The sequence below is a fragment of the Dryobates pubescens genome, chromosome 29 (assembly GCF_014839835.1).
Source record: "Dryobates pubescens isolate bDryPub1 chromosome 29, bDryPub1.pri, whole genome shotgun sequence".
Classification (NCBI taxonomy): Eukaryota; Metazoa; Chordata; class Aves; order Piciformes; family Picidae; genus Dryobates; species Dryobates pubescens.
In genome coordinates this window covers 11,661,228-11,685,310 of record NC_071640.1, presented here as the reverse complement: position 1 = coordinate 11,685,310, position 24,083 = coordinate 11,661,228, and the positions used below count along the sequence as shown (strand labels likewise).

The 24,083-nt window shown below is 56.6% G+C and overlaps 2 protein-coding genes across 2 annotated transcripts; one reads left to right on the top strand and one right to left on the bottom strand.

Moving 5' to 3' along the window:
* Positions 1-648: 648 nt before the first annotated feature.
* Positions 649-5,276, bottom strand: LOC128898642 (microtubule nucleation factor SSNA1-like). Its single transcript, XM_054174187.1, has 3 exons — positions 5,186-5,276; positions 4,912-5,111; positions 649-1,086 (listed from the first exon to the last, which is right to left on the bottom strand). Exons 1-3 carry the CDS (start codon positions 5,274-5,276, stop codon positions 973-975), a joined length of 405 nt encoding a protein of 134 aa, XP_054030162.1. The 3' UTR covers positions 649-972.
* A 46-nt stretch (positions 5,277-5,322) lies between these two features.
* ANAPC2 (anaphase promoting complex subunit 2) lies at positions 5,323-23,504 on the top strand. The gene is made up of 13 exons (XM_054174464.1): positions 5,323-5,412; positions 6,151-6,773; positions 7,802-7,934; positions 12,622-12,796; positions 12,998-13,117; positions 14,125-14,242; positions 14,322-14,503; positions 15,443-15,584; positions 17,411-17,486; positions 18,451-18,654; positions 20,612-20,741; positions 21,174-21,409; positions 22,915-23,504. Exons 1-13 carry the CDS (start codon positions 5,329-5,331, stop codon positions 23,125-23,127), a joined length of 2,436 nt encoding a protein of 811 aa, XP_054030439.1. The 5' UTR covers positions 5,323-5,328; the 3' UTR covers positions 23,128-23,504.
* The last annotated feature ends 579 nt before the right edge of the window (positions 23,505-24,083 follow it).

Here is a 24,083-nt window from a genome sequence, read left to right as displayed (position 1 = left end):
GAAAGAGCAGTGAGGGCTATCTGCTGAGGCTTCTTCCATTAGTGAAACACTTCAGAACAAGGTGCTGAGACTGGGGTAGCATGTGGAAAACTGCAGGACTGCTACTGACTGCTAGATTTAAGGGGTGAGTAAGTGATCAGCTGTGTGCAGTTAACCCTGAGCACTGCCTGCAGCTGGCAGCTGTGCACACAGCCAGAGGAGTCTATGCTTGAAGAAAAGGCTACACACAGCTTTCCCAACAGAGATGGTCCCAGGGAGCACTGTGGAAAGGCTCAGGTCAGTTGAGGGCAGCCCTCTCTCTCTCTCTCTCTCTCTCTCTCTCTCAAGATGTGCAGCTCAACAAACTTGCAGGTGGTGAAGCTAAAGTTGCAGTTAAAGTCAGGGACAAGGTGCCTGACCTGCCCTGTCCTCGGTCTGCTCTGCATCAACAAGGAATGCTAAAGCCAACAATACCCTGCACCTTCCTCCAGGGACTTCAGCCAAGTGCAAAGCTGCTCTGGTGCTCTGTGTGCTGTCCTCAGTGAATGAGCTCTGTGCCTACAACTCCTCTGGTCAGGGCAGGCTGGGTGGCAGTGTGGGAGCGCAGTGTTGCAGGAGAGGAGAGCGCGGCGCCCCAGGGTGCTCCCCACGTCTGCCAGGTTACTGCCCTCCCCTGCAGCTGTGACTGGCACCTCACTGAGTGCTGCCTTTGCACTACCTGCAGTCATCCTCCAATCCCTGTCTGTAGCAGATGAACCCTGAGCTTGCTCTTGGCAGAGCAAGATGAATGCTCTCTGAGGGCAGAAGCTTCACCTCCTGGGCTATGCTTCGGTGTCACTGTGCTCAAAATAAAGGCTTTGGGGTTTTTTTGGGTAGATGCCTACCTTCCTCCCTAGGGTTTGAGGATTAACTGTAGTAGCTCTCTAACTAATACCAAAGTGCATCTGGAAGGAAAATTTACTTCTGCAAAGCAAAGGTTTTTATTAAAGCAGCTTAGCCATGCTGTTCTTCACCTGCTTGTGGTCCTTTGGAAGTGTGTTGCGGCTCGCCGGCTTTACCGGCACCCCTAGCCCCTCGCTTCAGGTCAGCTGGCAATGCCTCCAGGATCTGGGAAGGAAAGAAAGAAAGAAAGAGAAAGAAAGAAAAATAGCTTATTTTTACATAAATTAAGTGTTCCTCTGAGGAGTTCCCTTCAAATTCAGCTGACCTACCTGGCAGCCCTTACACTCGCTCGGGGACATCTCATCCCGTCTCGCTGTGGGAATAGCTAGGGGGTGTTCACTGGTTCATGCCCAGGCCCTGAATACAAAACTCCTCAAGCATTTAATGTCTTGGAGCATGAGGCAGAGAACCTCCTGCAGCAGGCTCTGCAGTAGGCTCTGCAGTGAATTGTTGTGTTTTGGGGGTCCCTTCTCTTCTCCTCCTCCCTTCTCTTCTCCTCCTCCCTTCTCTTCTCCTCCTCCCTTCTCTTCTCCTCCTCCCTTCTCTTCTCCTCCTCCCTTCTCTTCTCCTCCTCCCTTCTCTTCTCCTCCTCCCTTCTCTTCTCCTCCTCCCTTCTCTTCTCCTCCTCCCTTCTCTTCTCCTCCTCCCTTCTCTTCTCCTCCTCCCTTCTCTTCTCCTCCTCCCTTCTCTTCTCCTCCTCCCTTCTCTTCTCCTCCTCCCTTCTCTTCTCCTCCTCCCTTCTCTTCTCCTCCTCCCTTCTCTTCTCCTCCTCCCTTCTCTTCTCCTCCTCCCTTCTCTTCTCCTCCTCCCTTCTCTTCTCCTCCTCCCTTCTCTTCTCCTCCTCCCTTCTCTTCTCCTCCTCCCTTCTCTTCTCCTCCTCCCTTCTCTTCTCCTCCTCCCTTCTCTTCTCCTCCTCCCTTCTCTTCTCCTCCTCCCTTCTCTTCTCCTCCTCCCTTCTCTTCTCCTCCTCCCTTCTCTTCTCCTCCTCCCTTCTCTTCTCCTCCTCCCTTCTCTTCTCCTCCTCCCTTCTCTTCTCCTCCTCTTCTTTATCCCTGGGATTTTAGATCACTATTACATGGTGCTCAGCTGCACAACTGGCAGTTGCATCTGGCTTCCCCTCTTGCTTCAAAACTAACTCCACCTCCACACTGCCCTTAACTCTTTCATTTTGTTCATTTCCCCCTATTTTTAGCTGGTGTTGCACGTAATCCAAAGGTCCCACTTAGGATGCTCTAGGAAGGAAGGCTGCAGTGGGTTTAGGAGCCCTTGGTGCCTGTCCCCCTCACCATTTTAGATGTAGCAGAGTGGACAATTCTAACAGTGTGAAGGCAGAGTTGGAGTCTCAAAGGTCACCTACATGCCTGTGAACCTGGGGAAAGCACTAAGTGATCAGAGATGAAGGTGAGTGCCCTGCAGGACAAGACACCAGTAGAGTGCCAGGATCTTGATGCCTCATCCGTGGAGGAAGGTAGAGTCCTGCAACTGCCAGGGGCTGGGGGAAGGTAAGGAGTGCAGTTATGGGAGATGTGCATCCATGGCAAAGGAACTGTTGCTGGTTTCTGGTCACAGGGTGGCTGTGTCCCCTCTCCCCACCACCACTGCTTTTACCTGCTGAAGTGTCTTCATTTCAACAAACACAAAGTCATAGAATCAACAAAGGTGGAAAAGACCTCAGAGATCATCAAGTCCAACCTATCACCCAACACCTCCTGACAACTAAGCCATGACTCCAAGTGCCACATCCAATCCTTATTTGAACACCTCCAGGGATGGGGACTCCACCACCTCCCTGGGCAGCACATTCCAATGGCAAATCTCTCTTGCTGGGAAGAACTTTCTCCTCACCTCAAGCTTAAACCTCCTCTGGCACAGCTTGAGACTGTGTCCTCTTGTTCTGGTGCTGCTTACCTGGGAGAAGAGCCCAACCCCCACCTGGCTACAACCTCCCTTCAGGGAGTTGCAGAGAGCAATGAGGTCTCCCCTGAGCCTCCTCTTCTCCAGGCTAAGCAACCCCAGCTCCCTCAGCCTCTCCTCCCAGGGCTGTGCTCCAGACCCCTCCCCAGCTTTGTTGCCCTTCTCTGGACACCTTCAAGTCTCTCAATGTCCTTCCTGAACTGAGGAGCCCAGAACTGGACACAGGACTCAAGGTGTGGCCTAAGCAGTGCTGAGCACAGGGCACAATGACCTCCCTGCTCCTGCTGGCCACACTGTTCCTGATGCAGGCCAGGATGCCCTTGGCCTTCTTGGGCCCCTGGGCACACTGCTGGCTCCTGTTCAGCTGCTGTCCACCAGTACCCCCAGGTCCCTCTCTGCCTGGCTGCTCTCAGCCACTCTGTCCCCAGCCTGCAGCACTGCCTGGGGTTGTTGTGGCCAAAGTGCAGCCCCTGGCACTTGGACTTGTTGAATGCCATCCTGTTGGACTCTGTCCAGCCTGGCAAGGTCCCTCTGGAGAGTCTTCTAACAGATCAACTCCTGCCCCAGCTTGGTGCTGTCATTTGTAGGCAGGGGGCTGTGACTTGCATCTGAGGTCAGCTTTCTTTTCAAAGTTGCTGGGGTTTTGTGTAGCTTTTGCAACACAACTTCAAAGCTGTTAAATTTGTATGGAATTATCCCCCCCTGCCCCTTGGCCCCAAACCATCAGATCTTGAAGTAAGGTGAAAAAAATGGCTCCAGCCTCACGTCAGAGTACTGACTCTGGGAAGTGACCTGGCTCTGACAGGTTAGTGACCACATTATAAACCCTCATGGGAAAAGGAGGAGAATGTAGGCAGCTTCCAGGGGAAGGGTAGAGCCAAACAGCTCGTTGTTACCAACAGAGGGAAGATGAGAATGTGTCTCTCTCCCACTCTTACTGGTCCAACACTTCTACTCTTTAGATAAGACAGTTCCATTAAAGATGGAGGGAATCACACTGAAGTTGGGCAGAAAGAGCATTCAGCAGGCCACCAGCTCTCACCACAGCATGACAACTGCATGGTCTGCTGGGTCAAAGTCTTTCCTCCACCTTTTTCCCCTCCAAATGCTGGTCTTTATGCAGGGGTCTGTTCCAAGGGACCACGCTGGTGTACTTCGCAATGTCTTCTCCCCCAGCTCAAACCAGCACCAAAGCAACTCCCCTGCCCAGCCTTCCTGTTAACAGGGACCTAGGAGCTTGGTCCTGCCGGGGCCAGGGTAGGATGAGTGGCCCTGGGGCTGGGAAGGGAGCCCTGGACAAGGGGACCTTGGACTTAAGGAGGGTACTTGAATGTACACAGAGTACCTGGTAGTACTGGGGATACTATACCGTGTGCAGGCTGCAGGGGGTTAACCCTGGCCATAAGGGGTTGGTTATCTGGCCACAGGGGGTTAACCCTGCTCATATGGGGTTGGTTACTTGTCCGCAGGGGGTTAACCCTGGCCATAAGAGGTTGGTTACCTGTGCGCAGGGGTTGGTTACCTGTCCGCAGGGGGTTGGTTACCTGTGCGCAGGGGGTTAACCCTGCCTGTAAAGGGTTGGTTACCTGGCCACAGGAGGTTGGTTACCTGTCCGCAGGGGTTGGTTACCTGTCCGCAGGGGTTGGTTACCTGGCCACAGGAGGTTGGTTACCTGTGCGCAGGGGGTTGGTTACCTGTGCGCAGGGGGTTAACCCTGGCCGTAAGGGGTTGGTTACCTGTGCGCAGGAGGTTGGTTACCTGTGCGCAGGGGTTGGTTACCTGTGCGCAGGGGGTTAACCCTGCCTGTAAGGGGTTGGTTACCTGTGCGCAGGGGGTTGGTTACCTGTCCGCAGGGGTTGGTTACCTGTCCGCAGGGGTTGGTTACCTGTCCGCAGGGGTTGGTTACCTGGCCACAGGAGGTTGGTTACCTGTGCGCAGGGGGTTGGTTACCTGTGCGCAGGGGGTTAACCCTGGCCGTAAGGGGTTGGTTACCTGTGCGCAGGGGTTGGTTACCTGTGCGCAGGGGGTTAACCCTGGCCGTAAGGGGTTGGTTACCTGTGCGCAGGGGTTGGTTACCTGTGCGCAGGCCGCCTCTGTCTCGGCGATCACGCCGTCGAGCTGTGCGCGCTCGGCCAGGAGCTGGGCCAGGCTCTCGCTGGTGCGGAGCAGCCGCTTGGTGAGCGCCACGATCCGCCCCTGCAGCCGGTCCCGCTCCGCCTGCTCCTCCCGGATCCGGCCGCTCAGCTCCCGCCGCCGGGCGCGCAGCTCCGCCAGCCCTGCGCGACACCGACCGCTCAGCCCCGGCCCCGGCCCCGGCCCCGGCCCCGCCGCTGGCCCCGGCCCCGCTCACCCTCCTGCAGGTCCGCGTTGTAGTCCCGCACGGCTGCCCCCCGCCCGGCGGCCCCCAGCCCGGCCACGCTCATGGCCCCGGCCCTGCCCATCGGCCCTGCCCAACGCTCGGCCGCGCTCCGCCTCTTCCTGCGGCGGGGCCTGATGGAGCGGCCGGCGGGCGCCGAGCTCTCCGCCGCCTGGCACACGCTCAGCACCGCCCTGGTGCCGCCCGCTGCCCTGGGGCTGGTGAGCCGGGCGTGAGGCGGCGGGCCGGGGGCTGCGGGGGGCCGGGGGCTGCGGGGGGCCGGGGGGAGGGCGGCGGGCGGCCGGGGGGGGAGGGCTGGGGCAGGACTGCGGCAGGACTGCGCCGTTCCCCGGTGCCCCCTCCTTTCCCTGTGCCCCCTCCTTTCCCTGTGCCCCCATACCCCTGGGTGGCTGAGGCGGTCCCAGTTTCGTCCCCCGGGCTGGCCGGTCCCCTCCACCCCTGCCGAGGGGCTGGGGGGGAAATCCGGGAGCTGCTGACCGGGAAAGCGGAGATCTGGCGCTGCTTGGCCCGGGGGGGAGTTGTCAGGGAAGGGCCAGGGGGGTCCAGCTGTGCCACTCTTCACTGTTTGGCCAGGAAAGCCAAAAAGATGTTGTGCTCCTGCTCACTCCCAGAGGCAGCTCACATTGATCAGAGGTTTTGCCCTAAGGCCTGGCTCTTGGGGGACCTGAGAGTGGCTCAGGTCCCTCCTGTGCTCAGAGCTGGGTGCCTGGATCCTGCGGCAGCCCTGAAGGGACAGCAGTGGCCAGTGCTGGGCGCTGGGCGCTTGGCTCCCAGCAGCAAGCTGAGCTGTCCATGGGGGAACAGGATCTGCCTGGTGCTGTTTGGCAGCAGACACCATGTGCATTTGGTCCCTGCTCCTTGGGACAAGTGGTCTCTTCTGCCACAGCTCCTCCTGGAGACATTTTCGTGCTGCTTAACTTGGTATCTCCGCTTCTCAGGCAGCACCGAGGTCCGATCCTGTGGGGCCGCTGAAGGATGCTGAGCTACGGGCGGCCCTGGAGGTGCTGCGGTGCTACGACTTGCACTCAGTCGTGGAGGAGTGGTTCATTGAGGTGCTACAGACAGACCTGCAGGTGAACATAGGGCCTGAGTTCTGGAACAGCATCAACCAGTATGAAAACACAGCTGAGGAGGCCCAGTGCTCCTCGCTCCTCTTGGACGCGTTTTGTCTCCTCAAGTGCCGCCTGGACCCCTACCTGAACAGCCTGGAGCTCCTGGAGAGATGGACCAAGGCAGGCCTGCTCCTGGGCACAGGTGCTCAGATGCTGCAAGAAAAGGTCTACACCATGTTCAAAGCTATCCTGTTCTTCTCCACCACCAAGTCCTTCCAGGAGATGATCCAGCAGTTCTACAGCCGCACCTTCAAGATCTACATGAGGCAGTGGAGGAAGGGAGAGGATGGAAGCAACGAGTGCGAGAGCAGCATGAGCGAGGCCGAGCCGGAGAGCGACAGCGAGGAGGGCGCCGGGGAGGGCCTGCTGTGCGCCGGCTGCAGCAGCAAGAGGGAGCAGTGCTGGTGCCCTACAGCCATGCAGCAGTTTCAGCAGCTCAATGACATCCTGTGCGTGGGCTGCGGGGTGGTGGCTGTCCCTCGGAGCAAGCAGCTGGGCTGGGTGGGGAGCAGCAGCAGGATTTCTGGTGGCTGGAAACGGGAGCAGGGCTGTGTGAGGTCAGGCTGTATGGCAGTACTGGGGAGAGAACTTGATGAAGCTGATTGCCAGCTGGTGGTGGAACCAGAGCAGAGCTTTAGACAGAAAGTTCCACTCCTTAGATGTGAGAATGTCTTCCTCGTGCTCTAAGACCTTCTCTCCACAAAGCTGCAAATGCTTCGTGTCCAGCAGGATGAGGGAGGTGATTCTCCCCCTCTGCTCTGCTCTCATGAGACCCTGTGTGCTGTGCTGTGCCCAGCTCTAGTTTCCCCTGCAGAAGAAGGACATGGAACTGTTGGAGCAAGTCCAGAGGAGAACCTCACCTGTGGGGACAGGCTGAGAGAGTTGGGGCTGTTCAGCCTGGAGAAGAGAAGGCTCCAGGCAGACCTCAGAGCAGCCTTCCAGTAGCTGAAGGGCTCCAGGAGAGCTGGGGAGGGACTTTGGACAAAGTCTGGGAGTGCCAGGACAAGGGACAATGGCTTTGAGCTGGGAGAGGGTAGACTGGGACTGGAGAGGAGGAGGAAATTGTTGAGAGTGAGGGTGGGGAGACTCTGCACAGGTTTCCCAGGGAGGCTGTGGATGCTGCCTCCTTGGGGGTGTTCAAGGCCAGATTGGATGAGGCCTTGAGCAACCTGTGCTGGTGGGAGGTGTCCCTGCCCATGGCAGGGGGTTGAAACTGTGTGGTCTCTAAGATCCCTTCTACCCCATACCGTTCTCTGCACCTATGAAATGGCTCAAAACCAATGCTCCTGAGGAGGAGAGGCCAGCAGCAGTGCTGCACACCTTGTGTGTCTGTCTGTTTCTCAGAGCCTGTAAATGAAGGGCTAGGCCTGGGTCCGTGGCTCCCAGGGGAGGAAGGTGCCTGCAGGCGTGGGGATGGTCTTTGTGTCCTTGTCCCCTCGCTTCCATGCACTCTGATCTGGTGTCTGTCTGCCTGCAGGCGCCAGCTGCACCTGCTGGAGAGGGTGAGCGCCGACGCCGTCACCACCATCCTGCACAGGATGATCGAGGAGAGGATGGAGCAGCGGTGCCGGGGCGAGTACGAGCACTCCTTCCTCAACGAGTTCCAGGAGGTGAGGAGGGCCTGTGGGCAGCGAGGGCCCTGCCTTTGGGCTGTGCAGCTGCTCCTCAAGCTGCTTTTGCAAGCTCTGACTGCAAGTGGGTTCCACCTGAGCACACCTGGGCCAGGGCTGCGACTGGGCCAGGGCAACGGGGCTGGTGAAAGGTCTTGAGCACAGTCCCTGTGAGGAGAGGCTGAAGGAGCTGGGGTTGTTTAGCCTGGAAAAGAGGAGGCTCAGGGGAGACCTTTTTGCTCTCTCCAACTCCCTGAAGGGAGGTTGTAGCCAGGTGGGGGTTGGTCTCTTCTCCCAGGCAAGCAGCACCAGAACAAGAGGACACAGTCTCAAGCTGTGCCAGGGGAGGTTTAGGCTGGAGGTGAGGAGAAAGTTCTTCCCAGAGAGAGCTGTTAGCCGTTGGAACGTGCTGCCCAGGGAGGTGGTGGAGTAACCATCCCTGGAGGTGTTTAGGAAGAGCATGGATGAGGCACTTGGTGCCATGGTTTAGTTGTCAGGAGGTGTTGGGTGACAGGTTGGACTTGATGATCTCTGAGGTCTTTTCCAACCTTACTGATTCTGTGATTCTGTGACTTGCACCTTCCCTGGCAGAAGAGGTGGTTAAAGCTCCCTGCTTTAAGTGATGTTAGAGGGGAAGGTTTGCTCTGACCTGTGCAGTGAAGCTGGGGAAGAGTCTACAGCATAAATCCTGTAGAGCAGCTGAGGGAAATGGAGTTGTTCAGCCTGGGGTGAGACCTCATTGCTCTCTGCAACTCCCTGAAAGGAGGATGGAACCAGGTGGGGGTTGGTCTCTTCTCCTGAGGAATAAGCAGCAGGAGGAAAGGAAGTGGTCTTAAGTTGCACCAGAGGAGGTTTAGGTTGGACATGAGCAACAGTTTCATCCCCAAAACATTGCCAGGCCTTGGAACAGTGCAGTGGTGGAGTCACCATCCCTGGAGGGATTGAAAAGCCATGGAGATGTGGACAGGAGTTAGTGGTGACCTGGCAGTGTTGGGTTAATAGTTGGACTGGATGATCTGAAAGGTCTCTTCCAACCAGAGTGATTCCATGATTGTGCCTCACCTGGCCCATGGCAATGAGGGAGCTGCTGAGGGCTTTGCTGGTTTTCAAGCCACAAGAGCATGCAGTGCCACCAAGCCTACAGAGGGCCCTCTCCCTGGGCAGCAGGGCTCACTAATTTGAATTTCTGTTCCTGTTTTCTATCTCCAATTTTTCAGCCTCCCTTTAAAAACTGAAGCGAAGGTGGGAGGTGATCCTCTGGTATTGATCTCACCAGCTGGCTTAATAGAGGTTTAAAATGCTTCCTTGCACCTGGTACCCTGTAGTCTTCCTGCTGCCTTAAACTGAGCTTTTCTTGTGCTCTTTACCCAGAGTGACCTTAAAGCAAAGTTCCCCTCCAGGGGAGGGCTTTTGCAGGATGCAGTGCTGGCTCTGCAGGCCTGCCCTGTGCTGTGTGTGTTCCTTGGAGCATGACATTGCCTTTGCCTGTGTTGAGGAGCAGAACATGAGGTCAGGTTGCCATGCAACCCAGGCTGCTCTCTGTGGTTGCTCTGATTCCACAGAGTCAGAGAATTGTTTGGGTTGGAAAAGGCCTCTGAGATCATCCAGTCCAACCATCAACCCAAAACCAGCATGGCCACTAAATCATGACCCCAGTGCCATGGCCACAGGTTTCTTGAACCCCTCCAGGGATGGGGACTCCACCACCTCCCTGAGCAGCCTCTGCCAGTCCCTGACCACTCTTGCAGCAAACAAATTTCTCCTCATCTCCAACCTAACCCTCCCCTGGCACAATTTCAGACCTTTCCCTCTTGTTCCAAAGGGAGCTGCAGAGGATTTCTGCCTGCTGGGAGGCAAAACCCTCAAAGCCTCATCAGTCTGCTTGGGCTGCAAGGAAGCCCAGACCCCACAGAAAAAGCATCATCCAAATTGCTGCAGAAGTACTGCAGCAGCTGCTGATTCTTCCTGTGTGAACCAGTCTGAGTTGATGGAAGGGGAGAACACCTCCTAAGAGCAAGAGCAAGTTCTTCCCTATGAAAGAGTGTGGCTTGGGCATCACTGTCCACATGGGGCTGGATCTCAGGGGAGGTTTTGATTAGATCTAAGGAAGAAATGTTGGACACTGAGAGTGGTGGGATCCTGGCCCAGGTTGCCCAGAAAGGTGGGAGATGTCCCACCCTTGGAACCATTCCAGGTGAGGTTGCTTGGGGCTCTGAGCAACCTGCTCTAGTTGGGAATGTCCCTGCTGACTGTGTGGGGGTTGGACTGGATGAGCTTTAAAGGTCCCTTCCCACTAGGGAGAAGAGACCAAGCCCCACCTCACTCCAACCTCTTTCCTCACTCTTTGCCCCAGCAGCCATTTTTGTCACCTCCAGACACCATCAGTCCTTGGATATTTCCTTCCCTGTAGCTGCTGTGCAGCACTCCCTTGTGTGAAATGCTTTGGGATGACCTGGAGATTGTCTAAGGATGTTTTAAAGGTGCTGGAGACGATGGAACTCTTTCTGCTTGTCAGGCACTGCAGGATGTCCCCTGGTAGACCTTTTCAGACAGCCCAGAGTGTTTGACTACAGAGTACTGGAGCATGTCAGAGTTAGGAGGAGAGAGCTGGGGCTGAGAAGGCTCTGAGAAGACCTTATTGTGGCCTTCCAGTATCTGCAGGGGGCTACAGGAAAGCTGGGGAGGGACTTTTGAGGGTGTCAGGGAGTGATAGGACTGGGGGGAGATGGAGCAAAACTAGAGATGGATGGATTCAGATTGGATGTGAGGAAGAAGTTGTTCCCCAGGAGGGTGGTGAGAGCCTGGCACAGGCTGCCCAGGGAGGTGGTGGAAGCCTCCTGCCTGGAGGTGTTTGCAGCCAGGCTGGATGTGGCTGTGAGCAACCTGCTGTAGTGTGAGGTGTCCCTGGCCATGGCAGGGGGCTTGGAACTGGCTGGGCCTTGAGGTCCCTTCCAGGCCTGACAGTTCTGTGAGGCTGTGATTGAAAAGAACAATAAAAAAAAGCAGGAGTGGGATCCAAATTAGGAAGATATTAAGAGAAGAATAGAAACAGTACAAGCCTGGCAAGCTACAGGGAAAACAGGGGAGGACTGCAGCATTGTGCTTGAAGTAGGAGTGCTGACAGCACCCCAGCTTTCAGACACAGCAGTCTGGAGTGTCAGCTGCTAATCAGGCTGTGGCAGGACCACTCTGGGAAGATAAAGCCAGGAGGAAAAGTGGGTGGATTTGATAATAATTGTAGCCCTTAAAACTGAGTTGCTTTGCATTAGTTACAGCCCTGTCCCTTTAGAATAGAATAAACCAGGTTGGAAGAGACCTTCAAGATCATTGAGTCCAACCCATCATCCTACACCATCTCATCAACTAACCCATGGCACCAAGCACCCCATCCAGTCTCCTTCTAAACACCTCCAGTGATGGTGACTCCACCACCTCACTGGGCAGCCCATTCCAATGTTCTTCCTAACATCCAGCCTAAACCTCCCCTGGAACAGCTTGGGACTGTGTCCTCTTGTTCTGGGGCTGCTTGCCTGGGAGAAGAGTCCAACCCCCACCTGGCTACAACCTCCCTGCAGGGAGTTGGAGACAGCAAGAAGGTCTCCCCTGAGCCTCCTCTTCTCCAGGCTAAGCAACCCCAGCTCCCTCAGCCTCTCCTCCCAGGGCTGTGCTCCAGACCCCTCCCCAGCTTTGTTGCTCTTCTCTGGACACCTTCCAGCAGCTCAACATCTTTCCTAACCTGAGGGGCCCAGAACTGGACACAGGACTCCAGGTGTGGCCTGAGCAGTGCTGAGCACAGGGCACAAGGACTTCCCTGCTCCTGCTGGCCACACTGTTCCTGATGCAGGCCAGGATGCCCTTGGCCTTCTTGGCCCCCTGGGCACACTGCTGGCTCATGTTCAGCTGCTGTCCACCACTACCCCCAGGTCCCTCTCTGCCTGGCTGCTCTCAGCCACTCTGCCCCCAGCCTGTAGCACTGCCTGGGGTTGCTGTGGCCAATGTGCAGAACCTGGCACTTGGATGTGTTCAATCTCCTGCCCTGGGACTCTGCCCATCTGTCCAGCCTGGCAAGGTCCCTCATCAAAAGCAGTGTTGCCAGCAGTCCAGAGAGGTGATTCTGCCACTTTGCTCTGCTCTGCTGAGACCTCACCTGGAGTGCTGCCTCCAGCTCTGGAGCCCTCAATATGGGAAGGACATGGAGCTGATGGAGAGGGTCCAGAGGAGGCCAAGAAAATGATCAGGGGGTTGGAGCAGCTCTGCTATGGAGACAGGCTGAGGGAGCTGGGGGTGTTCAGCCTGGAGAAGGCTGTGAGGAGGCCTTTCAGTACCTGAAGGGGGCTACAGGAAGGATGGAGAGAGCCTGTTTACAAAGGCCTGCAGGGACAGAACCAGAGGCCACGGCTTCAAACTAGAGCAGAGCAGATTGAGATTGGATGTTAGGAGCAAGTTCTTCACTATGAGGTTGCCCAGGGAGGTGGTTGAGGCCCCATCCCTGGAGGTTCTCAAGGTGAGGCTTGCCAAGGCTCTGAGCAACCTGATCTAGTTGGGGATGTCCCTGCTGAGTGCAGAGGGGGTTGTGCTGGGTGACCTTCAGAGCTCCCCTCCCCCCCCAGACCATTCGGTGATTCTCCTACGATTCTAAGCGTGGTTGTGCCTTCAGCATCTCTGTGCTCTCCCTCTCCTTGTGCAGTGGATTGAGAAGGTGATAGGCTGGCTGAGCAGGGTTTTCCTGCAGGATGGTCCCTGGGCACGCTCCGCCCCAGAAGCCAGCAGCACCCTGAGGCGCTGGCGGTGCCACGTCCAGAGGTTCTTCTACCGCATCTACGCCAGCATGCGCATCGAGGAGCTCTTCAGCATCATCAGGGGTAGGTGGCAGCCTGCCCTGCCTGCCCTGAGCCTCAGTGGCCAGGGGGCTGAGGCTCTGGCTCCCGTGCTGAAGCTCAGTGTCCATTCGCTCGAGGGCTCAGATGAGTGACAGATGCCTCTCCGGCTCCTGACAGGCCACGGTGTCTCCTCCTGTCTCCCCACGGAGCGTGGCTTGTTTCTGTGCTCTGCTTGCTCTGTAGATTTCCCAGACTCCAAGCCTGCTGTGGAGGACCTCAAGTTCTGCCTGGAAAGGACTAATCAGAGGCAGCAGCTGCTCAGCTCCCTGAAAAGCGCTCTGGAAATGCGACTTCTGCATCCTGGTGGGTTCCATGTCCCCTTCTCTGGCCCCACACTGGAAGGAGCCTGGGCATGATGGGGATCTACTGGGTTCCATGTCCCCTTCTCTGGCCCCACACTGGAAGGAGCCTGGGCATGATGGGGATCTACTGGGTTCCATGTCCCCTTCTCTGGCCCCACACTGGAAGGAGCCTGGGCATGATGGGGATCTACTGGATTATATGTCCCCTTGTCTGTCCCCACACTGGAAGGAGCCTGGGCATGGTGGGGATCTACTGGGTTCTATGTCCCCTTGCATATCCCCACACTGGAAGGAGCCTGGGCATGGTGGGGATCTACTGGGTTCTATGTTCCTCTGTCTGGCCCCACACTGGAAGGAGCCTGGGCATGATGGGGATCTACTGGGTTCTATGTCCCCTTGTATATCCCCACACTGGAAGGAGCCTGGGCATGGTGGGGATCTACTGGGTTCTATGTTCCTCTGTCTGGCCCCACAGTGGAAGGAGCCTGGGCATGATGGGGATCTACTGGGTTCTATATCCTCACATATGTCCTACCACTGTAAGGAACATAGGCCTGAGCAGGGATCTGCTGGGACCCACCTGATTCCATGTGAGGTGTGAGTGGCAGCCAGGCTGTGCCCGCTGGGAGCTCTCGGTGTTGGGGTGTGCAGGGCAGCAGTCACTGTTGGTATCCCAGCCCCTTCTTGCCTCATTTTCAGTGTGGTGAGGAGCTGAGCTTCGAGTGTGGCCTTGCTCCTGGTGGGTGAAGGCTGCTCTGCTGTGTGTGCTCTGAGCTCCAAACACACAGTCCAGGCTCATCTGGTTCCCAGGGGTCTCTGAGCCTGCGTTTGTGGTTGGCACTGGTTCCTCAGACACGTGGATCTGATCTCCCTCTATGGCTGGGGCAGGAGGGCAGCACACCCTTCACCTCACACTCCACAGATTGAGCAGAGGGCTTGGAGCATCCAGGCTCCTGACATCCAAGTTCTGTGCTTGGGCCTCTGACCCCTTCTGCCCCTCTCCTGCAGGAGTCAACACTTCTGACATCATCACTCTCTACATCTCGGCCATCAAGGCCTTGCGAGAGCTTGACCCCTCCATGGTTATCCTGGAGGTCGCCTGTGAGCCCATCAGGAAGTACCTGAGGTAAGAGGCTGGCAGGGCAGCCCTGCACATCCCCTCTCCCTGCCCTCCCTTCACTCACTGTTTCCCTTGCCCGTGGCAGGACTCGGGAGGACACCGTGCGGCAGATCGTGGCTGGGCTCACCGGGGACGCAGAGGGCTCTGGGGATCTGGCAAATGAGCTCTCCAAAGCTGACCCAGTGACTCTGGAGAATGGCCAGGAGAGTGATGATGACATCTCAGAACCAGGGGACTGGGTTCCTGACCCAGTTGATGCAGATCCAGGTTAGATGCTATGACCAGACTTGGAAAATCTTCTTTGGTGTGAGGCTGCTGGAGGCCTGGAGCAGGCTGCCTGGAGAGGTTGTGGACTCTCCTTCTCTGGAGAGCTTCCAAACCCCCCCTGGCCATTGTGGTCCTGGGCCAGCTGCTGTGGGTGCCCTGCTTGAGCAGTGGGGTCAGCCTGTCTGATCTCCAGAGGTCCCTTCCAACCCCCACCTGTGGTGGGTTGAAAATTCCTCCCCAACATTAAATGGCCAGCCCAGCTCAGCTGGGAGCAAATGAAGCTGCATTTACAAGCAGAACTACAATCTGCAGTGGAATGCAATGACCATGGACAAAGTATGCAATATTTGCAGGTATTTACAATTGATAAACAGCACAAAACTCCCCCTGGACAAACCAGGGCAGCTAATAGCTTCCCCTTTCCTGCTACCCTTCCCTGCCCCAGAGAGGAGAGAGAGGAGCAGAGGGTTGTTAGCACATTCCAATGGCCAATCACTCTTTCTGTGAAGAACTTCTTCCTAACATCCAGCCTAAACCTCCCCTGGCACAGCTTGAGACTGTGTCCTCTTGTTCTGGTGCTGCTTGCCTGGCAGAAGAGACCAACCCCCACCTGGCTACAACCTCCCTGCAGGGAGTTGTAGAGAGCAAGAAGGTCTCCCCTGAGCCTTCTCTTCTACAGGCTGAAAGCCCCCAGCTCCCTCAGCCTCTCCTCCCAGGGCTGTGCTCCAGACCCCTCCCCAGCTTTGTTGCCCTTCTCTGGACACCTTCAAGTCTCTCAATGTCCTTCTTAAGCTGAGGAGCCCCGAACTGGACACAGGACTGCAGGTGTGGCCTCAGCAGGGCTGGGCACAGGGCAGAATGCCCTCCCTTGCCCCTGCTGGCCACGCTGCTGCCGATGCAGGCGGGAGCCTGACCCTGTGCTGTGCTGGCTCTCCCCAGGGAAGTCGAGTTCCAAGCGCCGCTCCTCGGACATCATCAGCCTGCTGGTGAGCATCTACGGCAGCAAGGATCTGTTCATCAACGAGTACCGCACGCTGCTGGCCGACAGGCTGCTGCACCACTTCAACTACAGCGCCGAGAGGTGAGGCCAGGCCCAGCAGCCGGCCTGCACAGCCCGCGGGCGGCTCAGCAGCGAGGGAGCGCCTCACGCGCGGCCCTGGGAGCGCGCCGGAGGGCTGCGCTTAGCGTCGCGGGAGCAGTCAGCCTGGGAAAGAGCCTCAGGATCACCAAGTCCAACCCACACCCCTGCTCTGCAAGGCTCACCCCTAAACCATAGCCCCAAGCACCACATCCATACCATCTTTGAGCTCATCCAGGCTTGGGGACTCAACCGTCTCCCCCTGGGCAGCACGTTCCCAGTCCCTGGGAAAAACTTCTTCCTGCTGTCCAGTCTAAACCTACCCAGTTGTAGCCTGAGGCCATTCCCTCTTGTTCTATCACTAATTACCTGTGAGAAGAGACCAGCACCAGCCTCTCTCAGCCTCCTTTCAGGTAGTTGTAGACAGCAAGGAGGTCTCCCCTCAGCCTCCTCTTCTTCAAACTAACCATCCCCAGCTCCCTCAGTTGTTCCTCTTAAGATTTATTCTCCAGGCCCTTCACCAGCTTTGCTGCCCTGCTCTGCACTTGGTCCTGTAGGTCAAGAGAGGTTCTCTTCCCTCTCTCCTCTGTTCTGCTTAGGCTGCATCTGGAGTATTGTGTCCAGTTCTGGGCCCCTCAGGTTGAGAAGGACCTCAGGGAACTGCTTGAGAGAGTTCAGTGCAGAGCCACAAAAATGATTGCATGGAACATCTTCCTCAGGAGAGCCTGAGGGAGCTGAGGGCTCTGGAGCTTGGAGAGCAGGAGCCTGAGGGTGACCTCCTTGCTGTTGCTAAAGCTGTGCAGGGGGAGTGCCCAGAGGCTGGAGCCAGGCTCTGCTGGGGGATGCCCAATGCCAGCACAAGGGGCAGGGGTGGAAGCAGAGCCAGAGGAAGTGCCATGGAAACAGGAGGAAGAATTTTGTCCCTGTGAGGGTGCCAGAGCCCTGGAGCAGGCTGCCCAGGGGGTTTGTGGAGTCTCCCCCTGTGGAGACATTCCAAACCCTCCTGGCTGTGTTCCTGTGTGAGCTGCTCTGGGTGCTCTGGCAGGGGGGCTATACTGGCTTTGGAGGTCCCTTCCAGCCCCTAACATTCTGTGATTCTGGTCCTTGGCAGTGCTGGGTTAACAGCTGAACTCCATGAGCTTGGAGGTCTTTTTGAGCTTAATGATTCTCTACCAGCTGGTTCTGGAGGCAGCAGTGCCTGTGGCCATTTCCTCTGCAGCTTTGGGCTTGCACCTAGAATTTCATGCCCTCACCTCTTCTTGGCTGCTTCCAGCTCAGTCCTGCCCTTGGCTTGCTCTAACAGACCAGCATGTAGGAAACTGGAGGCACTGACACCTCCTTAGCTCCATCCCACCTGTTTGGTGCCTCTTACAACCTGCTCAGGCTGCTCAGGGTCAGCAGGAAGTGTCAAAGGGGGGGAAAAGGGATGAAGAATCAGGAGACCTCAGCTGCAATCCAGTTGTGTCTCTTGATTCAGCAGCTGCAGTGGTTTTCCTTTCTCTGAACTGCAGCTGCTGCAAGCCCCATCAGGGGTGGGCAGTCCTGGGCAGGTGGCTCACCAAAGGCTGTGGCTGCCCTGTGGTGTCAAGGGGGTGGCTAAGTGCAAAGGAAAGGGGTGGGAAGGTCTTCAGAAGGCTGCTGCCCTGTGGAGGAAGTGACTGTTCCTCACTTAGGTGCTAGAGCCTGTTCAGATAATGTGCCTTGCAAGGCTTCCTAGGAAGGGCACCCTTGTGCCAGGGACCTTTTGTGGCTGTGTTGTGAGGGGTGGAGGCCAAGCCTGGCTCATCTGTCTGAGGACCCTGTGCCTGATGTGCTGCTTTTCTCCCCAGGGAGATCCGCAACGTGGAGCTGCTGAAGCTGCGCTTTGGTGAAGCTCAGATGCACTACTGTGAAGTCATGCTGAAAGTAACTCTGCTTCCCTTCAACTCCTGGGTGTTTGAGCACACTTGGGGAAGGGCTTGAGGAATGACCCAAAGAGGGTCTTCTAAGAAAATGGCATTCCCAGAATCCCAGTGAGGAGCTGATTCGATAGAATGGGTTGGGTTGGAAGGGACCTTGGAGATCATCCAGCCCCGAGCCCCCTGCCATGGGCAGGGACACCTCCCACCAGCACAGCTTGCTCAAGGCCTCATCCAACCTGGCCTTGCACACCTCCAGGGAGAGGGCAGCCACAACCTCCCTGGGCAACCTGTTCCAGTGTCTCATCACCCTCACTCTGAAGAATTTCTTCATCTCCAGTCTCACTCTCCCAGCTCAAAGCCACTGCCCCTTGTCCTGGCACTCCCAGCCCTCATCAAAAGTTCCACCCCCGGGTTGAACATCCCCAACTTTCTCAGCCTGTCCCCACAGGGGAGGTTCTCCAGCCCTCTGATCATTTTCATGGCCTCCTCTGGACCTTCTCCAGCTGTTCCACATCCTTTTCTTGCTGTGGGCAGCAAAAGTGCATTCAAAATCCTGTCTGGTTTTGAGCCCTGTGTGTTGTCATCCTCTCTGGAGGATGCTTGCTCTGGTGCTGTTCTCTCCCCTGCCCTTCCTGCAGTGCAGTGTTCTGGCACTGAGGAGCTGGGCTCTTCCAGCTCCTCTGGGGTTGGGACTGTGCAGATGAATTCACTTGGGGCCCTGTGAGAAGAGCAGAGGTCTGGAGGGCCTCCAGTGTAAGCCAGTGTTGAGTTGCAGGCCTTTACTCAAGCTCCCCACAGATGTTTCTGAGTATGTAGCAGACACGCTAGTAGAGGTGGTCAGGTCCTTTTGAGTGTCCCCAGTGTCATCCTGTGCAGACAACACTAGTCACCTTGTTTAAGCTTCTGTCCTAAGGGTTAGCCCTGCTGTGGAAGAGAAGGAGCTGCTGAGCTTCCTCTGCCTCCTGCAGGACATGGCTGACTCGCGGCGCATCAACGCCAACATCCGCGACGAGGAGGAGAAGCTCCCCGAGGAGGAGAGGCCTCCCTTCAGCCTCATTGCTGTCATCCTCTCCAGTGAGTTCTGGCCACCACTGAAGGAGGAGAAGCTGGAGCTTCCAGAGCAGGTCAAGGAAGCCATGGAAGCCTACTCCAAGAAATACGAGAAACTGAAGGTGAGGCAGCTTCAGCCCTGCCCAGAAGAGACCTCTGCCCTTCAGGCTTGGCTCTGGAGGGGGGTTAGGGGCAATCAGGGTTAGAAACTGCAGCAGCTTAGCTGTTGCCAAAAGCAGGGTTTATCTCCTGCTGGGGTGCCTGGGGGATGGCAGTCAGGGAAGGGAGTTGTCTGAAGTGCAGCAGTTTGTTGGTTAAGTGGATGCTGAGGTGGCACTTCCTGGGCATCTCTATCTGGTCGAAGCTTCTTGGCCCAAGTTCTGTAGCAGAAGTGTGGCACCCTGGCCTTGCTGGGCTGGGTTTGCAGCACAGCCCTGGGAGGAGAGGCTGAGGGAGCTGGGGTTGCTGAGCCTGCAGAAGAGGAGGCTCAGGGGAGACCTTCTTGCTCTCCTCAACTCCCTGAAGGGAGGTTGTAGCCAGGTGGGGGTTGGGCTCTTCTCCCAGGCACCCAGCACCAGGACACAGTCTCAAGCTGTGCCAGGGGAAGTTTAGGCTGGATGTTAGGAAGAAATTCTTCTCAGAAAGAGAGGTTGGCCATGGGAATGTGCTGCCCAGGGAGGCGGTAGAGTCCCCATCCCTGGAGGTGTTTAAGAAGAGCCTGGCTGAGGCACTTGGTGCCATGGTTGAGTTGATCAGATGGTGTTGGGTGAGAGGTTGGACTTGATCTCTGAGGTCTTTTCCCACCTGCTCTGCTCTGGCACTCTCCTTCCCTGTTTGCCCTCCTGAAGAGCTCTTTCAACATGGTCTCTTTTTGAGGTCCACTGTGAGTCTGGAGTTAGGGGAATGTTGCTTCCTCTTCTGTCTGTGGTCTCTCCTGGGTTTGTTCTTTCACTTCTGGAGGGCCCTCCATGGTAGGCAGTTTATGTGTAAGCATTTTTGGTCCCTGTAACTGTGGCTCAAAGCTGGAATCCCTGGCTTTATGAACAGCATGGGAAGGTGGAAGAGAGGTACACAGAGCAGACAGAAACAATGGTGCAGTCTTCTGTTCTTCAGCCTCTCAATCATGGCTGTTAGTCAAAGAGAGAGGGCTGAGGGGCATCTTGCTGTGCACATACAGAATGCCTTGGAAGCAGGAGCAGCTATCTGGAAGGCAGGGAGAGCTTTAGGTCACTTTCAGAGCTGTGGCCTTGGCTTCCTCATCCTGCAGGTTCTTGCCTGGTGGCATGCAGGGCACACATGTGAGGCACAGGTGATTCAGACCCAGCTGCCAAGCCACTGCAGTGTCTGTGTGCAGGTGCAGAGGGCTCTTTGCAGGCAGCCTGAGCACAGCTGGGTGTCTCATGCAGATGTTGCTCTTTGCTTGTCCACTTGTGCTCTGGCTCCATGTCAGCCCTGGTTTTCTGTGTCCTTTCTTGAACTTGCTATGATACACCAGGTGATAGGTGCCATGAGGCTGGGGAGCTCAGAGCTCTAGGTGCTGCCTCTTCTGCTGGAGCTATATGCCAGATGTGGCTGCCAGATGTTTTCTATGCCTATAAAAATTACTTGGGAGGGGATGCAGGAGGACATGCAAGGAAGGAGCAGCCTCCTTGAGCATCCTCAGACAGCAAGCAGTGCTCTTTTCACACCAGTATCAGCAGAGATTGCTTCTCTCTGAGGAAATCCTGCCTCTGAGGAGTATTTCTGGTAGGAGCTTGGCCTCAGAGGCCCACTTGGTGTTCTAGTGTTTCCTCACCCTGTGCCTACCTTACCTGAGAGCTGAGTGACTGGCTTTTGGGCAGGAGAGGAGCAAGGGCTGGACAGCTACTTGTGCCAAGGAGAATGTTTGCCAGGAGGGGGTAGGGGACAGCTGGGGGGTGGCAGTGCTGGGTGGCTCACGAGGAGGAGAGCAGCTTTCGTGTCTGCAGAGGTGTGTGGGGTGCAGATGGCCCTGGCTGTAGAGGGACATATGCAGTAATGCAGCACTCAGTGGTTCCTGTTGGAAGATCTGCTGTGAGTGGGTGCTTCTCCTTTCTCCAGGCCATGAGGACCCTGAACTGGAAGTACCACTTGGGCCTGGTGAGCCTGGAGGTGGAGCTGGCCGATCGCACCCTCTCCCTGTCCGTCTCTCCGGTGCATGCTGCCATCATCCTGCACTTCCAGACCAAGAGTGAGTGCTGTGGCAGGGGCTCAGCACTGCCACCCTGCCTGCCTGCCTGCCTGCTTCACATGGGTGGGTGGCAAGGCCATGTTGCTTGGGTGGCTGAAGGCTCTGAGAGCTCTGGCAGCAGGACCAAGACCTGGTTCCTGGGCTTGGATCTACCACAGGGCTCAGCCAGGTCTCCTTGGAGACTGCATCAGCAGGGCCCCATCTCAGCAGCCCATCTGCTTTCACTGCACACAGCTCCTGACAGCAGCTCCCCAGCCTTGGGGCTCTCAGCAATCTAATCTAGTGTGAGGTGTCCCTGCCCATGGCAGGGGGGTTGGAACTGGCTGATCCTTGAGGTCCCTTCCAACCCTGACAGTTCTGTGATTCTGTCATCCTCTGGCGTGCTGGGGGGTGGGCAGGTGTCCTGGTGTCTGACATCTGTGGTCTCCACAGGTACCTGGACACTGACAGAGCTGAGTGAAGTGCTCAAGGTGCCTGTGACCTCACTGAAGAGGAAGATGACCCTGTGGCTGCAGCAGGGTGTCCTGCGTGAGGAGCCCCAGGGCACCTTCACTGTGATCGAGGAGGAGCAGAAGGACCAGGTGGAGAAGGTCGTTCTGATAGACAGTGATGAGGAGGGGGACTCTGCCATGGCATCACAGGCTGACCAGAAGGAGGAGGAGCTGCAGGTACCCATCCACCTGTCCCAGCTGCTCCTGGAGCCAGCAGGACAACACAGCCACCCTGTGCTGCTGGGTTTGGGGCATGTGATGAAGGGGATGGATTCCATTTGCTCCTTGGCTTTGCATTTTCCCCTGCCAGTGGCTAAGTCCAGCATGAGGCTCTTTGAAGTGGGTGTCTCATGGTGAATAGGTTGAAACTAGATGATCCTTGAGGTCCCTTCCAACCCTAACAATGCTGTGGTGCTGTGACTGCTCACTGGTGCAGGTGCTGGATTGCAGCCTTTGCTCCAGAAAAGGCCCAGGGCTCCATTTGGACAGCTCTGAACCTGTTGTTGTTTCAGCTTAAAGAAAGCAAAAGTCTGGGACATGACTTTTGTCTTTGAAAATGGTCAAATCTCACTTGGGTTCACCCAGAGAGGGTTGGGTTGTTTTGGCACTTAGGCTGACCCAGCACTCCCAGCTGGGGCTTTGCCTCCTCTGTGTTGTGCTCCCTTGCAGTGCTTTTCCTCCCTCCCTCCCTCCACCCTCCCCTTGTGCCTCGGTGCAACCCGGAGGTGTCATGCTGGTGTTCCTCCACAGAGGGTCATGCTCCTCCCTCAGATCCTGCCTCTCACTCTGCATCCCAACACCTCCTGCTGTGCTTGGATGTTTCCTGTTTAAAGACCATGTGGCTGAGAGCAGAGCTTCCTGCCAGCCACGGCCCTGCTCTGCTTTTGGGATGTGTGACGCTGAGAGCAGCTCTTTCCCTCCCGGTGCCAATATCACTGTGGGTTACTGCTGCTTTAGGAAGGACATTGAGACTCTTGAATGTGTCCAGAGAGGGGCAGTGAGGCTGGGGAGGGGTCTGGAACTCGACATTCCTGGTGAAAGTCAGCACAGGACAGTGTGAGACAGGCTCCTGGCCTGCATCAGGAACAGTGTGGCCAGCAGGAGCAGGGAGGTCATTGTGCCCTGTGCTCAGCACTGCTTAGGCCACACCTTGAGCCCTGTGTCCAGCTCTGGGCCCCTCAGTTTAGGAAGGATGTTGAGATGCTGGAAGGTGTCCAGAGAAGGACAACAAAGCTGGGGAGGGGTCTGGAGCACAGCCCTGTGAGGAGAGGCTGAGGGAGCTGGGGTTGCTTAGCCTGCAGAAGAGGAGGCTCAGGGGAGACCTCATTGCTCTCTCCAACTCCCTGCAGGGAGGTTGTAGCCAGGTGGGGGTTGGTCTCTTCTCCCAGGCATCCAGCACCAGAACAAGAGGACACAGTCTCAAGCTGTGCCAGGAGAGGTTTAGGCTGGAGGTGAGGAGAAAGTTCTTCCCAGCAAGAGAGATTGGCCATGGGGATGTGCTGCCCAGGGAGGTGGTGGAGTCATCATCCCTGGAGGTGTTCAAGAGGGGCTTGGATGTGGCACTGGGAGCCATGGCTTAGTTGTCAGGAGGTGTTGGGTGACAGCTTGGACTGGATGATCTCTGAGGTCTTTTCCACCCTTACTGATTCTGTGGTTCTGTGCTTGCTTGTCCCCCTCTGCAGCTCTTCTGGACATACATCCAGGCTATGCTGACCAACCTGGAGAGCCTGTCCTTGGAGAGGATTCACAGCATGCTGAAGATGTTTGTGATGACAGGCCCAGTGGTGACAGAGATCGACATCCAGGAGCTGCAGGGCTTCCTGCAGAAGAAGGTCCGGGACCAGCAGCTCATCTACTCCGGAGGGGTCTATCGCCTGCCCAAGAACTGCAACTAGGCTGCAGGTGTCCTCCTTGCCTCTCTCTGGCACTTCTCTGTGCTGCTGCTGGGCTCCTGAGTGCTGCCCAGCTCTCTCCATCCTGTGCTCTGGGGGTGTGCTGTGCCCTCTGCCCCCAAAGGTTATCCTTTTCCCCCGTGGAAGCAGCTCGGCAGCAGCCTGGGCTGTGCACCCCACAGCTGCTCGGGCTGGGCCTGCACCCCACGTTGCTTTTGCTCCCATGTGTGGGTGTCTGGGCCCATTTTGCTGGTCAATAAATTCCAGCAGGCTCCTTTTGCAGATGGTACCAGCTCTTCTCTCAGCAGAGCTCTCTTGGCATCAGCCTTCCCATGCTGAATGGGCAGGCAGGAAACTCCCTGCTCTGCCAGGCACTGGCTGCTGCCTTTCTCTGGGTCTAGCCCTGGGAGCTCTGGGAGGGGGCTGTTGGTTCCAGCTGCTGCCTGGCTCTGTCTGTGTGGCTAAAGCAGCATCTTGCAGCTGCCTGTGATGAGCAGGACCTGCACAGAAGCAAGTGTTCATGCTGACTCCTTTGGCTTATGTGTGAGGAAAGTTCCAGGATCTGCTTAGCCTTGTGTGGGTCTAAATCCTGTGGGTGAAGAATGCTTCAGGGGGATGAGATGTAGCAGTTCTTCAGGGTGAGCTGCTTAGTCCTGGAGGTTAAGTGGGCACTGGTAGGTTTGCTTTACCATGGTACCAACATCACAGAATGGTAGGGTTGGAAGGGACCTCTGAAGATCAAGTCCAACCCCCCTGCCAGAGCAGGAGCAGCCAGGGCAGGTCACACAGGAACACATCCAGGCTGGCCTTGAAAGCTTCCAGGGAAGGAGACTCCACCACCTCTCTGGGCAGCCTGCTCCAGGGCTCTGCCCCCCTCACAGTAAAGAAGTTCCTCCTCATGTTTAGATGGAACTTCCCACGTTCAAGTTCATGCCCATTGCCTCCTGTGCTGTCACTGG